This window comes from Chiloscyllium plagiosum, chromosome 30 (genome assembly GCF_004010195.1).
Source record: "Chiloscyllium plagiosum isolate BGI_BamShark_2017 chromosome 30, ASM401019v2, whole genome shotgun sequence".
In the NCBI taxonomy this organism is placed as follows: domain Eukaryota; kingdom Metazoa; phylum Chordata; class Chondrichthyes; order Orectolobiformes; family Hemiscylliidae; genus Chiloscyllium; species Chiloscyllium plagiosum.
The window spans coordinates 41,102,105-41,124,179 of record NC_057739.1 but is presented as its reverse complement, the minus strand read 5'-3'; the positions used below and the strand labels follow the sequence as shown (position 1 = coordinate 41,124,179).

The following is a 22,075-nucleotide window of genomic DNA, read 5'->3' as shown; positions in this document are numbered from 1 at the left end:
ACATTAGATTTGGTACTGGGTAATGAGCCTGGCCAGGCGTTAGACTTGGAAGTAGGTGAGCACTTTAGTGATAGCAATCACAATTCTGTTATGTTTACTTTAGTGATAGAAAGGGATAGGTGTATACCAGTGGGCAAGAGTTACAGCTGGGGGAAAGGCAATTACGATGCAATTAGGCAAGATTTTGGAAGCATAGAATGGAGAAGGAAACTGCAGAAATGTGGAGCTTATTCAAGGAAAAGCTCCTGAGTGTCCCAGATAAGTATGTACCTGTCAGGCAGGGAGGAAGCTGTAGAGCGCGGGAGCCGTGGTTTATGAAGGAAGTCGAATCTCTGGTCAAGAGGAAGAAGAAGGCTTATGTTAGGATGAGATGTGAAGGCTTAGTTAGGGCGCTTGAGGGTTACAAGGTAGCCAGGAAAGACCTAAAGAGCGAGCTCAGAAGAGCCAGGAGGAGACATGAGAAGTTGTTGGCGGATAGGATCAGGGTAGACCCTAAGGCTTTCTATAGGTATTTGAGGAATAAAAGAATGAAGAGAGTAAGATTAGGGCCAATCAAGGATAGTGGTGGGAAGTTCTGTGTGGAGTCAGAGGAGATTGGGGAAGCACTAAATGAATATTTTTCGACAGTATTCACTCTAGAAAACAACAATGTTGTTGAGATTACTGAGATACAGGCTACTAGACTAGGTGGGATTGAGGTTCATAAGGAAGAGATATTAGAAATCCTGCAGAGTGTGAAAATAGGTAAGTCCCCTGTGCCGGATGGGATTTATCCTCAGGTCCTCTGGGAAGCCAGGGAGGAGATTGCTGAGCCTTTGGCATTGATCTTTAAATCGTCATTGTCTACAGGAATAGTGCCAGAAGACTGGAGGATAACAAATGTGGTTCCCCTGTTTAAGAAGGGGAGTAGAGACAATCCTGGTAATTATAGACCAGTGAGCCTTACTTCAGTTGTTGGTAAAGTGTTGGAAAAGGTTATAAAAGATAGGATTTTTAATCATCTAGAAAAGAATAAGTTGATTAGGGATAGTCAGCACGGTTTTGTGAAGAGTAGGTCGTGCCTCACAAACCTTATTGAGTTCTTTGAGAAGGTGAGCAAACAGGTAGATGAGAGTAAACCAGTTGATGTGATGTATATGGATTTCAGCAAGGCATTCGATAGGGTACCCCACAGTAAGCTATTGTACAAAATGTGGAGGAATGGGATTGTGGGAGATATAGCAGTTTGGATCAGAAATTGGCTTGTTGAAAGAAGACAGAGGGTGGTGGTTGATGGGAAATGTTGAAGTCCAGTTATTAGTGGTGTACCGCAAGGATCGGTGTTGGGTCCACTGCTGTGTGTCATTTTTATAAACGACCTGGATAATGGCGTAGAAGGGTGGTTAGTAAATTTGCAGATGACACTAAGGTCGGTGGAGTTGTGGATAGTGACGAAGGATGTTGTAGGTTACAGAGAGACATAGATAAGCTGCGAAGTTGGGTTGAGAGGTGGCAAATGGAGTTTAATGCGGACAAGTGTGAGGAGTAACCGGAATGTAAAGTACTGGGCTAATGGTAAGATTCTTGGTAGTGTAGATGAGTAGAGAAATCTCGATGTTCAGGTACACAGATCCTTGAAAGTTGCCACCCAGATTGACAGGGTTGTTAAGAAGGCATACAGTGTTTTAGCCTTTATTAATAGAGGGATCGAGTTCCAGAACCATGAGGTTATGCTACAGCTGTACAAAACTCTGGTGCGGCCGCACTTGGAGTATTGTGTACAATTCTGGTCACAGCATTATAAGAAGGATGTGGAAGCTTTGGAAAGGGTGCAGAGGAGATTTACTAGGGTCTTACGAGGAAAGGCTGAGGGACTTGAGGCTGTTTTCATTGGAGAGAAGAAGGTTGAGAGGGTCCTTAATAGAGACATATAAGATAATCAGAGGGTTAGATAGGGTGGACAGGGAGAGCCTTTTTCCAAGTATGGTGACGGCGAGCACGAGGGGGCATAGCTTTAAATTGAGGGGTGATAGATATAGGACAGATGTCAGAGGTAGTTTCTTTACTCAGAGAATAGTAAGGGTATGGAATGCTTTGCCTGCAACGGTAGTAGATTCACCAAGTTTAAGTGCATTTAAATCGTCATTGGACAAACATATGGACGTACATGGAATAGTGTAGGTTAGATGGGCTTCAGATTGGTATGACTGGTCGAGGCAACATCGAGGGCCGAAGGGCCTGTACTCCGCTGTAATGTTCTATGTTCTATCTGCAATTCTCACTTTCTCCATGGAGGATTTCAAGACTCGGGGGCACATTTTTAACATGAGAGGAGAGAGATTTAAAACAGACACGAGGACAATATTTTTACACAGAGGGTGGTTCGTGTGTAGAATAAACTTCCTGAGGAAAAGGTGGATGCGGGTACAATTACAACGTCTAAAAAACACTTAGGTAAGTACATGAATAGAAAAGGTTTAGAAGGATATTAGCCAGGAGCAGGCAGGTGGGACTAGTTTATTTTGGGATTATGTTTGGCATGGGCTGACACTTGTATGAAATGTGTCATGTTGTATGACACTTATGTGTTAGTAACCTGATGTCATTGCACTAATCTCCAATTATTTTCATTTTAATTGTTCTTCCGAAGTGAGTGCTGCTGTCTAGGTCTGTATTTATTGCCCATCCCTAATTCCCCTCAAGGTTGGTGGTGAGCGTCCTTCCTGAGCTGCTTGGAGTCCCTAGATGTGAATGATACAGTAGAGGTGTAAGTGTGGAAATCTGGATTATAGCCGCCATTTTTAGACAACTAATGAATAAATCATTGAGCTTGTTGGATGGCAAAGGTTTGTTCGCGATTTACAGCAACTATGAGGACAAGGACACAAATAAAAGCCTGTCAATAGGACCAACACAATAAGGCGCAGTAGAGTCAATGGCTCAAAGGGGCAACACTTGTAAGCTATTTTGACTTCATGCCTTAAGTGCTTTAGAATCATAGAAACCTTACAGAGTGGAAGCAGGCCATTCAGCCCATCAAATCCACATCAACCTCTGAAGACCATTTCATCCAGACCCATCCTATCCCTGTCACCATGCAATTCCCATGGCTAATATACCTAGTGTGTACATTATGGGTAATTTAGCATGGCCAATTGACCTAAGCTTCACATCTTTGTGAGTGTGGGAGAAAACCCATGCAGACACATAGTGAATATATAAGCTCCACATAGACTGTCATCCAAGGGTGGAATTGAACCCATGTCTCTGATGCTGTGAGGCAGCAGTGCTGGGCACTGAGCCATCATGCCACTTGATATTAAGCCTGTCAAAAGAAAGAAAGAGAGATTGAGAGGGTAATGGACATTTAAATTGGTGTCTGTGCACATTTCCAGTTCATGGCAAGGCCACTGCCTCCCCATTACTGTGTAACATCCCAGACTAGATATCCACTTGGGTACAGAGCTATCCCTTTGCACCCCTAACTCGCTGTCTTCCCATTGGATAGCCAGTGACAAGCTTAGAAAGCAGGGGCAAAAGCAAGTAAGCCCCCCCCCGCCCAGTTTCCATTTTATCGCTTTCTCACTGAGAAAGGAATACATCTGCATTCTGGGCATTGGAGTTTGGCTATGAGGCTGCTATTAAACTATCCTGACCAGTGGAAGTAATGACCTATTGGCATTATCAGTGGATTTATTAATCGAGAGATGCAGGTAATGTAATGGGTACCTGGGTTCAAACCTTACCAGGCACTTAGCAGAATTGGAGTTCAACAGAAGTGTGGAATTAAGAGCCTAATGATGACCATGGTGATTGTTGGTGAAAACACATCTAGTCCACTCATGCCCTTTTGGGAAGGAAATCTGCTGTTCTTGCAACAGGCGTAGTTGCTCAGTGGTTAGTACTGCTGCCTCACAGCACCAGGCACCCGAATTCGATTCCACCCTTGGGTGACTGTCTGTCTGGAGTGTGCACATTGTCTGCATGGATGTGCTCCAGTTTCCTCCCACAGTCCAAAAGTATGCAGGTTAGGTGAATTGCCCATAGTGTTCAGTGATGTGTAGATTAGGTGCATTAGTCAGGGGTAAATATAGGGTAGAGGAATGGGTCTGGGTGGGAGCTCAATGTGGACTTGTTGGGCTGAAGGGCCGATTTCCACACTGTAGGCATTCTATGATTCAAAACCCACAGTAATCTTATTGACTCTTAAATACTCTCTGGGCAACACACACCTAGTCAGTAATACCCACATCTGGTGAATGATTTTCTTTTTAGAGAAAAACTCCAAATTAACACAGCAGAACATCTTGAATGGGAACCTATTGGGATTGTGGGCTTTGCACTTGTTTTAAGTATAGGCTGGGATTTGTTGATTTACTTTTTGTTCAAGATCCATTTCAAGTATATTTATTTATTCTTATTTAGAGAAGTTAACTTTTGAAATGTTCTTAAAATTGGACAGGACAAATAACACTGGAAGTTTCAATTCCTTGGTGAAGAATTGTCATTCTTCAAGAAGAATGTTCTGGAATGAGAGATCGAGCCCCTTATACAATGACATAATTGACCAAGACATTTCACTGTCTGCACTTAATCGTACAATACTATCCAGCAACCAAGATAAAAATGATAGCCTATCAACAAGAGTTACTCCAACAAGATCGCATGCATTGGGTGATATGGACACGATGGAAAATTATTGGTTCATGGCTGGTGATCAAGAGACTTGCAGTGGCTTTGAACTGTCCAACCAACATCTGCTTGACGAAAGAAGGCTAGTTGGGAATGACAGCAATTTGGCCCTTGATTGTTCAATCGAAAGACGGATCTTGCAAGAGAGGAAAAGATCTCCCGACCCATCAATTAGTGCCTTGCCCCCTACCCCACCTGGAAGTCCATTAACTCAGCATCTGGAGCAGAGTCATTCTCCTGTGAACAAATTGGAGAGACTTAAAGAGCGGATCAGGAGACAGAGGAATTTGGACAAGATGAAGGGGACTCTCTCAAATAGACCACATGCAGAACAACCTGTTCCAGCTCTCAAAATGAAGTTTGGAGACACTTTCAATAATGGGTCAATGAAGCATTGGGTCAGGAAGATGACCTTTGCCCCCCCTGCACCAGCCTATAAAGGTAAGTATACATCTCATTGATTATCTCATGTGAGCCTTCAGTTTGAGTGAAGACATTAGGGTGGCTGAAAGATGATCATTGTGACCAGCATGTGATTATCTTCCTTCAATTTCCTTTCTCTTCTCTCATTCCAACAACTCATGCAGCTCCCATCTAAGACTCTGCACATTTGCTTGTTTCAATCTTCTTACCTGGTCAGTTCATGTGTGTTTTCTTCTGGCCTCTTTCCCATCCCTGATTCTAAACACTCGGCAACATTGGCAGGCACATCTTCAGTTGACAAGGCCGGAGTTGCTCCCTTAGACTGACCTGTGTATCTCTGCCTCCCTCATTTTATGACACTCATTTATAAGTTATGTCTTTGACCAAACACCTGTCCAAATATTCCCAATGGCACTCAGTGTTAAATTTTGTTTGGCTTCCTTGAAGAGCTGTAGGATGTTTACAGCATGCAAGGTGCCAGATTAACGCAAATTTTCAGTATAGTTCTGACACAGTACCATTTCCCCTGTTCTTAACTTTCCAATTTTAAAAAAATCCCTTCTATTGTATGCACACCTCCACAGGTTTAACTGTGTCAATTCCAAGCACTGCAACAAAAAGTTTGACTCTGCTTCTGTAACTCCACAGATTCACCCAGAACTGCTGAATCTTTCCAAACTTTTGTGTTTTATTTCTGATTTCCAGCATGCAGAGTTTTGGATTTGTATCAGTTGCCTCCTCCCTCTCTCTATCAATGAAAGGAGCACTGCAAATGTATCACCCACCACCAACCACGCCTGCCCGTCCCCTCTTCTTGAGGGCAATTAAGGATGGGCAATAAATGCCAACCTAGTCAGCAACACCAACATCTTGTGGACAAATGAATAAAAAAATCCAAGCCAGTTACCAATGGCAAGGTAGAAAATGGGATCCGGGATCAACCGTGATCATATTGAAATGCACAGCAGACTCGAAAGGCTGAATGGCCTAGTCCTCCTATTTCCTACATTTTCTCGTGTCAAATCTTATCTTTTTTAAGATGCGTTTGCTTGGATGCTATGTACCTGGGAATACCAATGGTTCAGGGCTGCTATTAGTTCATGGATTGTGAAGTAACTTTGTCCAGAAATGACATGCAGACTAATATGACAAGGACTTGTCACAGGCCTCATTTGGCATAGGACTGAGATTATGACCAGAATTTCTTCAGTAATGACCATTCTGTAATTGTCTGATGACTTCATTGGGAAGGGTGTACTGATTATCGAGTCCCACTGCTCCACAAGCTGTTGTGACTGTGTAATTACCCAATTAAACCAAGGTGACTGCTATTCAGAGCAAACGTAATTTGCACCACGCATCATCATTAAGTGAAACTAACTCTGCTGTGAACAAACTCCTTCCTTAACAAGTGGCAAGTAAAAGTGGATGCTCATTACTGTGGTGCAACTTATGTAATTCATGAATAAATTAGCCAAAAACAGATAATTTAACAGAAATATTTTGGTCAGAAACTGAATTCTGTTGTTCAAGAGTCCAGTTCACAAAAGTAGGATGAGTTTATTCATCGTTCTTCTGAGGTTTTTATTGATGGTATTATTGACACAGCAATGGTTAATCTTTGATTTATTAGGTGTTCAGGTGGACTTAGATCTTTTTTCATCTCAGAACTTTATTTTCAGAGTCTTCAAGTTTTGTGTTTTTCATTCTGAGAGCTGATAGGACTCGCTGTGTGCATGATCTGCACCAATTCAAAGGCTATTGCTTGGCAGTTTTGCCTTATTCAAAGACTCCTAGTACCACTTTGTCTCAAAAAATGTCCATTACTGCATTGCCCTGAGAAGTAACATAATTTTGTATCGGTAAAGTGTACAATCCCATTTGATTTTCAAGTTGCAAAATCTCTTCTGGTATTTCTAGATGTATAGCAGCTTCCAACTTCCAGTTTATGACCCAAAATGAAAATAAAAATGTTATTCCTTATAATTGGCAACCAATCTTAACCAGTGACTATGCTCAAATACGCCATTTTATTTCTTTCTTCAAAAACGTGCTAGGAGTTATTTGTCTTAAAGCCAGAACATCTGTGAAGTGAATCAAACTGCACTTGGGAAAATGAAAAACAGGAGGTTAGAAAGCTTTGTCAACACTGGTACATGTCTTTTGAAACTACTCGCAGGTTTGATTCCAAGTGACGATGTAAATGAATAAAGTGCCACTGAAAACAGAGAAATGGAAAAAACAGCTTGACTTAAGTGAATTCATTTCAATGAATCTGTCAGCTTAATGGGTATGGTTATATGAACATTCCTTTTTGGTGTTTACCTATATAATTCCAACTCTTAGGTCTTCCTTCTCACCTCAGTGCTTCATGCTTCTAAATGTCAACATTCACAGTTCCTGCCAGACTTCACTGATGGGTTCATCATAAAGTGATGATACAGTGATTGTAACAAGAGAGTGATACAAGCACCATGGTAACAGTCATCCTAGATCATAAGCCTGCTCTTCCATGACAGAAAGAAAGAGAGAATTCGTGTTGGTTTTACCTCAGAGTCACAATGCCTCTAGTGAGGCAAGAGGTTGAGAATCCTTCACACTAATCTCAGTTGGTGCAAGAATTGAATCTATGCGATTGGCATTAGTCAGTGTTATAAACTGGTAGCCATTGAACTGAGCTCAACCAGATCCCCAGCTTAATCATATCCGGGGATGGGCAATAAGCATAACAAGGAATGACCAATAAATGCCATTCTTACCCATGATGCTCACATCCTGAAGAATAATCTTTCAATATGTTAGGAAATGGCAAACTTGTGTAAAAGCCAGCTGACTGAGAAACAAATGGAAAGGATATGAGAAGACCTGATAAAAAAACATTCCATTCCAAACATTTCTTTTTCTGACACAATGCTTTTGACGGGTATTTTCTTTTGTGCATAGTTCAAGCCCTTATCACAAGGTTTCTGAAATAATAGATGAACATTAGGAGAAGTGTCATGAACAGAAGGAGTATATTTATATGTCACATCATTCATTTAGAGTATGAATGGTTTGTGTTCATCATTAACACAATGAATATCAAAATAAAATCTCTTTTCCTTTCACATTGGGCCGCTGAATAATATGGCACAGAAGGTGGTCATTCAGCTCACCATGTTTTGACCTGCACTTTGGTCGAGTGATCTAATACATGCTGAATTGAATAGACTTTCGCAGTAATATGCTTGAGACAACCAGGCATCAGCATGTCCTTTTTTACAAGGTTTTGACATGTCTGATCCAAGGAGCCTTACTCTATCCTGAAGAGAATACACTGCCTCAGAAGGCACTCCTATCCATGCCGTCCAACTAAGACTTGTTGTGCACTTTCGCCCCACCTCTGTGTCTGACCTGTGGCCTCTGGTGTTTGTTGTAAGAGATGTCTGCAGTTAACACTTTATTCTAAGGAGGATCTTTGCTCGTTGTTTACCTCAACAATGTTTAAAAATCATGGGTGGAAACCAGCCTGTAATCCCTCTTGTCACACCAGTCTCACTGGCTTGCTAAGGTTCAGTGGTGAAGGATGACCCTATGGATGTCTCAGTAGAAGTGGCATGTCTTTGAGTAACAAGAAAGACTTATTATACAGTAAGATATTAAATTACAGTAGAGAAAGACTGAATAATTACTTTACATTGTCAGTGATACTGTATCATGTACAAGGTAGGGCTCGATCGAAATTACAGGATTCCAGACTCCAGAAACTAACAGCAGACTGACTGCTGCCACCTGGAGGCAGTCATATATATCCACTGTGAGGGCTCTTGTGCAGTGGTAATGCCCCTACCTCTGAGCCAGGAGGCCCAGGTTGATGTCTCACCTGCCCTGGATGTGTGCCATGACATGTTTGAACAGCTTAATGAAAAATAATGATACAGTCATGAGCAGAACTACACTGAGTGCTCAGTATTAACCCTTTCAGGCCGACTGCCTTGCACAACAAAGTGTAACACATCTCTGTGATGCTGCAATGTTTGTGTTGCTGCTGCCTCTCAGATTAAGCATGAGTGGTGGGGATGGCAAGTCAAAAGATCTGTGCGGCCACTGCAGTCAAGATTCTTATCAGAAGAAAATAATGATTAAATAATTGTCTGATGATGGACCTGTACTTTGTCATTGTTGTTCAACCGTTTAAATCATTTGTTATTCTACTGACAGTCACGAGTTCACCATCATGATTTGCAACCATTGATTGGCGAGTTTGATGGATGGCCAGTCAAGGTTTGTTTTGCTTCTTGGGTGTGTTTTAAGGCAAACATACAGCCCCAAGTGTAGGCTTGGGTCGCACAGTGTTCAACTGTGTTCAATGTGACGCTGTAGAAAGGCTAGGGGCAAGGAGAAGCAAACTAGGGCAGATGAGATTATGTTAAACGCATTCAGGCTCCCAGTTAGGAGATATACTTAGAAGGATTGCAAATCAGGAAGTAGCTGTCTCAGACCAGCTCTCTGAACAGCTGTGGACTTCTGCTGGTTAGCTTGACCAATGGGCTGAGGACTGGCAGATGGAGTCTCATTTAGATATATATGAGATGCTGCATTTTGGAAAGGCGAATCAGGGTAGGACCTCGACATGTAATGGTAAGGTGCTGGGAAGTGCTGCTGAACAAAGAGACCTTGGAGTGCATGTTCATAGCTCCTTGAAAGTGGAGTCTCAGGTAGATAGGATAGTGAAGAAGGCGTTTGGTATGCTTTCCTTTATTGGTCAGAGTATTGAGTATGAGGTTTGGGAGGACATGTTGCAGCTGTACAGGAGATTGGTTAGGCCACTTTTGGTTAATTGTGTACAATTCTGGTCTCCCTCCTATAGGAAGGATGTTGTGAGACTTGAAAGCATTCAGAAAGGATTTACAAGGATGTTGCCAGGGTTGGAGGATTTGAGCTACAGGGAGAGGCTAAATAGGTTGGGGCTGTTTTCCCTGGAGCGTCGAAGGCTGAGGGGTGACCCCATAGAGGTTTATAAAATCATGAGGGGCATAGATATGATAAATAGACAAAGTCTTTTCGCTGGGTTGGGGGAGTTCAGAACTAGAGGGCATAGGTTTATGGTGAGAGGGGAAATATAAAAAAGAGACCTAAGGGGCAACTTTTTCATGCAGAGGGTGGTGTATGTATGGAATGAGCTGCCAGAGGAAGTAGTGAAGGCTAGTACAATGACAGCACTTAAAAGGCATCTGGATGAGTATATGAGTAGGAAGAGTTTAGAGGGATATGGGCCAAGTGCTGGCAAATTGGACTAGATTTATTTAAGATGTCTGGTCGGCATGGACGAGTTCTACACAAGCAAACTGTCTGGTTTGCTGATGATTTTAGTTACATGATCTCAATTTGTAGATAGGCGGACTAGAGGGGAAGCCATATTAGATTTGATGCTTGGCAACGAACCAGGTCAGGTGTCAGTTCTCTCAGTGGGAGAGCATTTTGGTGATAGTGATTACAACTCCGTGACCTTTACTATAATCATGGAGAGGGATAGGAGCAGACATTATGGTGAAATATTTAATTGGGGGAGGGGGAATTACAATGCTATTAGGCAGGAACTTTGGAGCATAAATTAGGAACAGATATTCTTAGGGAAATGCATGACAGAAATATGGAGATTGTTAAGGAAGTACTTGCTGCGAGTGCTGGATAGGTTTGTCTAACTGAGGCAAGGAAAGGGTGGTAGGGTGAAGGAACCTTGGATGACAAGAGGTGTGGAACATCTAGTCAAGCGGAAATCTTGGAAGGTTATTTAAGGTTGAGGAAGGAAGGATCAGACAGGGCTCTAGAGGGTTACAAGCTAGCCAGGAAGGAACTGAAGAATGGACTTAGGAGAGCTAGAAGGGGGCATGATAAAGCCTTGGCAGGTAGGATTAAGGAAAACACAAAGATGTTCTACACCTACGTGAGGAACAAGAAGATGGTCATAGTGAAGGTAGGACTGATCAGGGATTATGGAGGGAACTTGTGTCTGGAGTTGGAGTAGATGGGAGGTCGTTAATAAATACTTTGCTTCGGTTTTCACTAGTGAGAGGAACTTTGTCTTTTCTGAGGATAGAAATGAAACAGGCTAATGTTAAGAAGGAGGATGGGCTGGAAATTTTGAAAAACATAAGAATTGATAAGCCCCCTGGGCCAGACAGGATATACCCAAGATTTCTGCAGGAAGCGAGGGAAGAGATTGCAGCACCTTTGGCAATGATCTTTGCGTCTTCAGCGTCCACTGGGGTAGTGCCAGATGATTGGAGGGTGGCAACTGTTATTCCCTTGTTTAAGAAAGGGAATAGAGATAACCCTGGGAATTACTGACCAGTCAGTCTTACATTGGTGGTGGGAAAATTATTGGAGAAGATTCTGAGAGACATGATTTATGATTATTTGGAAAAGCATAGTTTGATTTGAGCTAGTCAGCATGGCTTTGTGAGGGGCAGGTCATGTCTTGCAAGTCTTTTTGAATTATTTGAGGATGTGACAAACATATTGAAGGTAGAGTAGTGGATGCCGTGTATATGGATTTTAGTAATGCGTTTGATAAGGTTCCCTATGGTAGGCTCATTCAGAAAGAACGGAGGCATTGGATACAGGGAAATCTTATTCCTGATGAAGGGCTTTTGTCCGAAACGTCGATTTTACTGCTCCTTGGATGCTGCCTGAACTGCTGTGCTCTTCCAGCACCACTAATCCAGAATCTGGTTTCCAGCATCTGCAGTCATTGTTTTTACCTACAGGGAAATCTGACTGTCTGGATACAGAATTGGGTGGCCCATAGAAGACAGAGGGTGGTAGTAGATGGGAAGTACTCTGACTGGAGCTCGGTGACCAGTGGTGTTTCACAGGGATCTGTTCTGAGGCCTCTGCTCTCTGGGATTTGTATAAATGACTTAGATGAGGAAGTGGAAGGTAGATTAGTAATTTTTCCGATGACACAAAGATTGATGAAATTGTGGATAATGTGGAGGGCTGTTGAAGGTTGCAACGGGACATTGACAAGATGCAGAACTGGGCTAAGAAGTGGCAGATTGAGTTTAACCTGGAAAAGTCTGAAATGATTGATTTTGGAAAGTTGAATTTGAATGCAGATTACAGGGTAAAGACAGGATTCTTGGCAGCGTGAAGGAACAGAGGGATCTTGGGGTCCATGTCCATAGATCCCTCAAAGTTGCCACCCAAGTTGATAGGGTTGATAAGAAGGTGTGTGGTGTGTTGGGCTTCATTAACAGGGGGATTGAGATTAAGAGCCGCGAGGCTGTGCTTCAGCTCTATAAAACCCTGGTTAGACTGCACTTGGAATATTGTGTTCAGTTCAGCTTCATTATAGGAAGGATGTGAAAACTTTAGAGAGTGTGCAGAGGAGGTTTTCCAGGATGCTGCCTGAACTGGAGAGCAGGTCTTACGAAGAAAGGCTGAGGGAGCTCGGGTTTCTTTCAGTGAAGTGAAGAAGGATGAGAGGTGACTTGACAGAGGTGCACATGATGATGAGAGGCATAGATAGAGTGGATAGCCAGAGACTTTTTCCCAGGGCAGAAATGGCTATCACAAGGGGACAGAATTTTAATGTGTTTGGAAGAAGGTATGGGGAGATGTCAGAGGTAGGTTCTTTACACAGAGAATGGTAAGTGTGTGGAATGCACTGCCAGCAGTGGTAGTAGAGTCAGACACATTAGGGACATTTAAGCGACTCATGGATAGGCAATGGATGATAGTAAAGTGTTAGCGAGTTTTGAGAAGATTTTTAGCTCAGGTTGAGGTTCTGGATGTAAATTTGCACGCTGAGCTGAAAACAAACCTTCCAGCTCAGCAAGCAAACCTACATCCAGAATAGTAAAGTGTGGGCTATGTAGGTTAATTGATCTTTGAGTAAGATTAAAGGTTGGCACAACATCAAGGGCTAAGGGCCTTTGCTGTACTGTTCTATGTTCTATCTCACTGTGTTTTCCTTTACCTGCCTGTTAACTTGTCACCAGACAGTAATAATCTCAACAAATTTACCCCGTGCTTCCCTAGTCACTTGGTCAGTGTATTTTTTTTAGCTTACTTTGGTCTGTTTCATTGCTCTACCCTTTTGTATTTGCTTCCACCCTTTTCTTTCAGCCAGTGCATTCCAGGTTGGAGCAACTTGTCATTTTAACAAAAAATAAAACCTCCCCGTCTGCCTCCAGTTCCTTTGGCCTTTGGGTGCTGAGTCATCTGGCAGTGTAAACAGCTTCTGTTCTATCAGATACTGCTGAGTAATTCCAATTTCTTTCAGGTTTCAATGCCGTTGAGTTGGCACCTGACAAGAAATTCTCAAGATCCCAGGAGTTTGGAGAGGCGATTGCAGTGAAATCTTGGTCGAGTCAGCAACAAATGATGCGACGCAGAGATTGGGGACGACAAAATACAGGTTTGAGACAAATCAGATTGTTCCCATTGATTATGGATGTGCTATCGTCCATTCCCTCAGGGACGTCGTATTGCTATCACTAAAATATTTACCTGGAAACCAAGGTAATGAAATTGGGACCCAAGTTCCAATCCTGCCATGGTAGATGGTGGAATTTGCATTCAAGAAAAAAATTGTTATTTATTGATATTGATATTTATTGTAGGAAGGGAGGAAGTCCATCTGGTTCATAAATGCACTTAAAGGAAAGAAATTAATGAACAGAACAAATGGTTCAGAGAGGGCTGTTGTGGTGCAGTGGCAGTGTCACTCTCTCTGAATAAGGCAAGCCTGGGTTCAAATCCCACCTGTTCCAGAGATGTATTGGAACATCTCAGGAATAGAAAAGGAAAATGCTGGCCTGTATGTGACTCTAGACCCAATGTGGTTGACTCTCAACTGCCCTCTTGGTAGTTAGAAATGGGTAATCAATGCTGGCCTTGCTAGTGGCAGCTGCATTTTGTGAATTAATTATATTAGAAAAATGGGGTGAGAAATTTGAGATTCTATGCACAGTGTAAAGACTAATGCTGGTGTACACACAGAGCACCGAACAACATACATCATCAGATATAGACAGAATGACAGGATTGATGGAGACCACTTGATTTATCGTTTTCACACTGACTGTCAACAAGCAAGTTGGTAATACCATTGCCCTGTTTTCTCCTACACATTGTTCCTTTTCAGATAACAGTCCAGTTCTGCTTTGAATGCTTTGGTTGAACATGCCTCCTCTAACTCTTTGGCAGTGCATTCCACACCCTCGCTGAGAGAAAGGGTTTCTTTCTTCCATCACAATTGCTTTTTACCCATTATTTTAAATCTGTGCTCTCTCATTCTCTATTTTTTCTGAGTTAGAACTATTTTTCCTGACCTAATCTGTCCAGAATATTGCACAAAATATGGAAAAATATTGAGATAAAACGTACATACTCTTTTCACATACTGGGGTGATGAATAGCAACATCATAAATGTTGTCCTGCTCATAGTTTTTACTACATTTGCCAATGGATTTATACTGAGTGTGAGTCAGATGGGTCTCAGTGAGTCACTCCCATCTTGAATGATATCCAGCTGGTTTGGAAGCAGATGTAGACCACTCAGCCCTTTGAGCCTGTTCCACATTCAGTCCAAACATGGCTGATCTGATTTCTCGGCATTTCTGCTTACTCCTAACTAACCTTTCACCCATTTACTTATCAAGAGTCTATCTCCCTCTGCCTTGCAAAAAGTTAAAAACTCTGCTTTCACCACCTTTTGAGAAAAAGAATGTCAAAGATTCACACTCTTCTGTGATAAAGAAATTCCTTCTTGTCTTTGCCTGAATGCCTTATTTTTAAACAGTGATCTCTAGTTTGAGAATCTCCTACAAAAGGTGCCAGTCTTTCCACAGCTGCCTCAAGGATCTTGTATGTATCTATCCAGCTGCTACTTGCTTTTCTGAACTTCAGGAGATACAAGCCCTTGGATTTCTGATCTTTGGTCATAATGCAACTCACCCATTCTAGGTATCAGTCTGATAAACCTTCCCCTGATCTGTTTGCAACATTTTCACATCCTTGTTAAATATTCTACATGGGGCATCAGGTATTTAGAATACTGTGTACAATTCTGGTTGCCCTTCTAACATAGAGCATAGAACAGTACAGCACAATACAGGCCCTTCGGCCTTTGATATTGTGCTGACCTTTTATTCTACTCTAAGATCAGACTAACCTACATACCCTTCATTTTACTATCATCCATGTGCCTTATCCACGAGTGGCTTAAATGTCCTTAATGTATCTGACTCTCCGACCATCGCAGGCAGTGCATTCCATGCACCCACCATTCTCTGCGTAAAGAATCGATCTCTGACAGCTCCCCAAAACCTTCCTCCAATCACCTTTAAATTATGCCCCCTCATGATAGCCATTTCTGCCCTGGGAAAATGTCTTCTGTAGGAAAGATGTTGTAGAACTTGAGAGGGTGCAAAAAAGATTTACAAAGGTATTGCCAAAATTGGAGGATTTCAGTTATAAGGAGTGGCTGTATAGGCTGGGGCTTTTGTCCCCTGGAGTGTCAGAGCCTGAATGGTAAGATTGCAGAGGTTTATAAAATCATGAGGGGCATGATAGGGTGAATAGACAAGGTCTTTTTCCTCGGGTGGAGGAATCTGAAACTAGAGGGTATAGGTTTAAGGTGAGAGGGAAAAGATTTTAAAAGGACCTGAGAGGTAACTTTTACACAGAGAGGGTGATGCATGTAAGGAATGAGCTGCCAGAGGAAGTGGTGGAGACTAGTACAATTACAACATTTAAAAGGTATCTAGATGAGTATATGAATAGGAAGGGTTTAGAGGGACTTGAGCCAAACTATGGCAAATAGGACTAGGTCAGATTGGGATGTCTAGCCGGCGTGGACAAATTGGACCAAAGAGTCTGTTTCTGTGCTGTATGACTCTGTGTGGTCTCACCAATACCCTGTGTAAATAAAGCATTACTGCCCTATTTTTGGATTAAATTTTGCTCACAATAAGCAGTGACATTCTATTAGCTTTCATTACTTGCTGTGGCTGAAAACTAAACTTTGCAATTCATACACAAGAATAGCCAGATGCTTCTGCAAGTCAGAACTCTGCAATCTCTCACCATTTAGACTGAATGCTTCTGTTTTATTCTTCCTAACAAAATGAACAATTTCCAATTTCCTACATTATACTCCATTTGTCAGAACTTTGTCCACTCACTTCACCAACTATATCTTTCATAGCCTTCATGCATTCTCTTCACAACTTTCTTTCCTACCTACTTGTCGTCAGCAAATTTAGTGAACATATCATCCATCCCTTTGTCCAAGCCGCTTGTATAAGAGCAAATCACATTGCTATAAGCATGTGAAGATTGAATTTCCTAGGATTTTTTTTTAAACAGCAATTAATAATGTCATGCTCACCTTCACTGAGTCAATCTTTCAATTATAGATTTATTATTGAAACTAAACTTTTCCAAGATGCTGGGGTGGGATTTGAACCCTGACATAGAGGATTAATTTTATGGATTTACTAGTCAAGTAGATATTATCGCTATGCCACAATTTAACATTCATGCCCTCTCACATGCCTTACACTGCAATAGTGACTTAACAGAAAAGCACAAAGTTAGTTTGAAATCACTCTGGAAAGCCCTGATGCCATGAAAGGCACCACCTAATTCTACGTCCCATCCTTGGAAATGCATTTCATCTTCCACAACCTGCAATGAGAAGCTGAAGACTCTTGTGGTGCAATCGTAGTGTCCCTACCTCTGAGCCTGAAGGTCCAGATTCAAATTCCCACCTACTCCAGAGATATGTTGTAATGATCCCAAAAGGGTTGATTAAGAATGTCTGCAAGGGGAAACTGCAACTAGACTGGAGCTGACACAGGTTGAACTGTTTCCCACTCATCCATGTTGGGTGGAGTGCTGTGATGAGAAATATGAGTACAGCATAGGCAGCAACTTGCTTGACCCCAGTTCTCAACAAAGCTTGAGTCTGTGGTGCTGCATTGCTACTAGCTTGCTATAGGCAGGGGAGGTACAGAATTTTGCTCCCAAATCTGATCCAACACTGAAAACATGCATGCATTTCCAGTATGAGTTGGAATTTCCCATGCCACTAGTCTACGAACTCTGGGCAATCTCATACTAACATACAAGTTAAGAACAGAGTAAGACAAGATCAAAACTGCCCGTGCAGTATTTGAGATGTCATCACCAAGGTCCTACATACTTGAATCAGAGCATCCTTACTTTTTTTGTGTGTTCCGCTGGTAATAAAGAGAAGCTTTACATTAGCTGTCTTAATCAAAGCTGACAGCCAGCTCAAATCAGCCAGGGCATTTGAGGTTGGGAATTAATAAGACCATAAGACATAGGAGCAGACGATAGGCCATTCAGCCCATCAAGTCTGCTCTGCCATTCAATCATGGCTGATGTTTTTCAACCCCATTCTCCTGCTTTCTCCCCGTAACCCTTGACAATCAAGAACATATCTATTTCAGTCTTAAATATACTCAATGACCTGGCCTCCACAGCCTTCTGTGGCAATGAATTCCATAGATTCGCCACTCTCTGGCTGAAGACATTTCTTCCTATCTCATTCTAAAAGGTCTTCTCTTTATGTTAAGGCTGTGCCCTTGGGTCCTCGTCTCTCCTACCAGTGTAAACATTTTTCCAACATCCACTCTGTCCAGGCCAGCATTGGGTACAAAGCTAAGCAACACACTGCTTATACAACAAAGCTCTAAATGGAAAGTCTGATGAAAGCTCCCCAGCAACACTGACCTGTTTTATTTTTCTGTAGCTGTGTATTTGAGCAATTTGCTGCTCATTCAATTGTGCAGGACTGATGTACTTCCTTTCTGTCAATGTGGTACAATCCATTTGTTGTGTAGAGACATCAGGCATCTTTGAATATTCCATTTCAGAGCAGAAAAGAAACTCCCTCAAAGCTTCCATTAAGAACTGGGAGGCAAATCTCCAAGCACAAAGACCCTCCAAGTCACCAAGCCCAAAGAGAACAATCAAATCTGAAGGTAAGTGGCTGAAAACTTGTACAAGTTAGTCTGAGCTACTGCAAGAAACTTATCCTTTCACAAAAGAGGCAGAGGGTTCAGTTATGCATCGGTGTATTAGAGTCAAAGGCCAAACATGTATGCGTTACCCATGGTTCAGTGAGTAATGCTCTAACCTGCGAGTCAGATGATTGTGGATTGAAATCCAACTCCAAAATCTGTGAACACAAAGTCTGGGTCAAAGTCTGATCCTTTACTTTTTAGTTCATTCATGGATCAGGGGTTTCATTGGCAAGGCCTGCATTTATTACCAATCCCTTATTGCTGGAAAGTAACTACTTGGTGATACTGCTGCTTAAACTAGTAATCCAGTAAACAAAGGTAACATTCTGGGGATTTCGGTTCAAATCCCATCATATCAGATGATGGAATTTGAATTCAATAAAAGAAAATGTGGACTTAATAATGGTGAGCCTGAAGCTACTGTAGATTGTTGTTTTAAAAACCCATTTAATTTGATGCCATTAACAAAAGGAAACCGTGAGTCTATATGTGCTTGTGGACCCACAGCAATGTGATTGACTATTATTACCGAAGGGCTGACCCAGCCAGTGATGCTCACATCCCATGCGTGATTGTGAAAAGATGTTGATGAGCCACGTACTTGAGGCATCACTGTCCATGTGCTACAGGTGCACCCACAGTCCTGTTTGGGAGGAGACTCCAGGAATTTGACCCCGTGGCAGTGAGGATGGTGATAAAGCTCCCAGTCAGGATGATGTGTGTCTTAGTGTCTGCTGACTGTGAGCTGCTAGGCAATACTCATCGCAGGTGTGGAAGGTAGGACCTTAGAAGCACTGCCTTTGAGATGGAACATTAAACTAAGGTCTCACATTCCTTTCAGGTTGATTGAAGAAATCCTGTTGAAGAAGGGCAGAGCTGATCTGCTCTGTGCCCTGGCCTGACACTAATAGCATAAATGGCCATCATCACGTTATTGTTTATGGGAGCAGTCTTTGAGCAAATTGGCTCCTATATTTCCTGCGTAACCCTGTGATAATACTTGAACTTTAATTCAAAGTGCTTTCAGCTGGACTGCAATAATGAAATGCACTACATAAATGCACTTCTGTTGTTAGACGATCACAACATCAATAGGCTGTTGAAGTGCAGTTTAACTATTTATCCTGGTGCAGGCACAACACACCAGCTGTTCCTTTCCTGCATGTCAGTTTTACAATGTGTTTTCTCATTTCAAAATGATCAAAATCCCACACCAGTAATCCCTTTTCAGTCTTGGCAATCAGACTCTGTTCAGTTTTGAACAAGATGTTGGCTAAGTACCAGTGTCCTGCCTTGGGATTCACGACAGTGTGGTTTTATCATTAGGATCCCACACCTGCATTGCTCAGAGAGCCAAGCATCAAAATATTTTTTACATAATTTAAACATACAATGAAAGAAGATTTGTGAAAAATAGTTTAATGGGTCTGACTTTCCTAATGCAATGAGTGTAATCAGAGAGGCAAACAGGATTTGATTTAATCTGAGATTTGGATTTAATAATGCTACGCAATGCTAATTAGGGCTTGACATCTTATAGTAAAATGTATTTTCAATAGCTAAATAATTTCTAAATCGCAAAATAAGACACAAAACTTTAACTGTGTTGCCTGCAGGAAATATGATTTTGATGCAAGCCTGTCAATTTTGATTTCAACTGGCACAGGAAGTCAAATGTCAAAGGTCACTGTCAATGTATCTTTGGAACAGTGTCAGTAGCTCAGAGAGTGAAAGACCTGAGCAGACCAGGAAATGCCAAGGTTCTGTCTCCGGTCTGCATTGAGTTCCATGTGTGCTGGGATTAAGAGAAGGGAAAATTGGCCAGCAATCCCTGAATGCGATCCAGCAACTTCCCACTGGAAGAGTGTGTGAAAAAATAGAGTGAGGGCAGTGCTGGTGTTTCTGACTAACTCCAGGCATTCCAGTTACCAATTGTTCAGAGCATCTTGTAAGAACAGGAGTCAATTATTTCTCCGCCCCACTCTTGTACTGTCATTTCCTGTGACCTAAATCTACCCGCCTGCTAATCCAATGTATTCCTTTGGTTGATAGAAATTCATCATCCTGTGTTTAAAATTAACAATTGAGCCTGGATCAGGTGCCATTTATAGAGGAGATTGATGATGCTGACATGTTTATAAGTGGCACTGAATGAAGTTCTACTGGACAGTACATCAACCATGGTGAGGACCTTTGTCCTACTCCTTACCCAACCCATCTGAATGACTGCATTCATCATCAGGCTAAGTCCACACTGGTCATAGAACATAGAACATAGAACAATACAGGCCAGAACAGACCCTTTGGCCCTCGATATTGCGCCGACCTGTGAACTAATCTAAGCCCATTACCATACACTGTCCCATCATCATCCATGTGCTTATCCAAGGATTGTTTAAGTGCCCGTAAGTGGCTGAGTTAACTACATTGGCAGGCAGGGCAATCCACATCCTTACCACTCTCTGAGTAAGGAACCTGCCTCTGACATCTGTCTTAAATCTATCACCCCTTGTGCAAGCAGACATCATCATCCTAGAAAAAAGACTCTCACTGTCCACCCTATCTAATCCTCAGATCATCTTGTATGTCTCTATTAAATCCCCTCTTAACCTTCTTCTTTCCAATGAGAACAGACCCAAGTCTCTCAGCCTTTCCTGATGAGACCTTCCCTCCAGACCAGGCAACATCCTGGTAAATCTCCTTCGCACCTTTTCCAATGCTTCCATATCCTTCCTATAATGGGGTGACCAGAACTGCAAACAATACTCCGAGTGAAGCTACACTAGCATTTTGTACAGTTGCAGCATGACATCATGGCTCCGGAACTCAATCCCTCTATCACTAAAGCTTAACACACCGTATGCCTTCTTAACAGCACTATCAACCTGGGTGGCAACTTTCAGGGATCTATATACATGGACACCAAGATCCCTCTGCACATCCACACTACCAAGAATCTTTCCATTGACCCAGTATTCTGCCTTCCTGTTATTCTTCCCAAAGTGACTCACCTCACATTTATCTGCATTGGACTCCATTTACCACTTTTCAGCCCAATTCTGCAGTTTATCCAAGTCTTCCTGCAACCTGCAACATTCTTCCACACTGTCCACTACTTCACCAACTTTAGTGTCATCTGCAAACTTACTAACCCATCTACCTATGCCTGCATCCAAGTCGTTTATAAAAATGATAAACATCAATGGTCCTAAAACAGATCCTGTGGCACACCACTAGTAACCAGACTCCAGGCTGAATATTTTCCATCAACCACCACTCGTTGCCTTCTTACAGAAAGCCAGTTTCTAATCCAAACTGCTAAATCACCCTCAATCCCATGCCTCCGCATTTTATCCAATAGCCTACCATGTGGAACCTTATCAAGGGTTTTACTGAAGTCCATGTATACCACATCAACTGCTCTATCCTTATCCACATGCTTGGTCACCTTCTCAAAAAACTCAATGAGATTTGTGAGACATGACCTGTCCTTGACGAATCTATGTTGACTATTTCCAATCAAATTGTTGCTTGCGAGGTGATTATAAATCCTATCTCTTATAATCCTTTCCAAACCTTTTCCTACAAAAGACGTAAGGCTCACTGGTCGATGAGGCTCACTGGGTCATCTCTACTGCTCTTCTTGAACAAAGGCATAACATTTGCAATCCTCCAGTCCACTGGTACTAAACCTCTAGACAATGACGACTCAAAGATCAAGGCCAAAAGCTCCGCCATCTCCTCCCTAGCTTCCCAGAGAATTCTCAGAAAAATCCCATCCAGCCCAGGGGATTTATCTACTTTCACTCCTTCTAGAAATGATAACACCTCCTCTTACTAACCCCAAGTCTCCTGAAGAAGGGCCTGTGCCCGAAACGTCGAATCTCCTGTTCCCTGGATGCTGCCTGACCTGCTGTGCTGTTCCAGCAATAAAGTT

At 42.2% G+C, this 22,075-nt stretch overlaps 1 protein-coding gene across 8 annotated transcripts in view; it reads left to right on the top strand.

The window, feature by feature from the left end:
* Positions 1–22,075, top strand: part of LOC122564952 (centrosome-associated protein 350-like) — a 155,839-nt gene that overhangs the window by 31,499 nt on the left and 102,265 nt on the right. For 7 of the 8 annotated variants that reach the window (XM_043720498.1, XM_043720496.1, XM_043720494.1 and 4 more), the window contains 3 exons: positions 4,442–5,112; positions 13,364–13,498; positions 17,989–18,096. In XM_043720498.1, coding sequence (XP_043576433.1) covers positions 4,442–5,112; positions 13,364–13,498; positions 17,989–18,096 — 914 coding nt within the window. The remainder of the gene's footprint in view (positions 1–4,441; positions 5,113–13,363; positions 13,499–17,988; positions 18,097–22,075) is intronic. The other variant, XM_043720497.1, reaches the window with a different exon arrangement.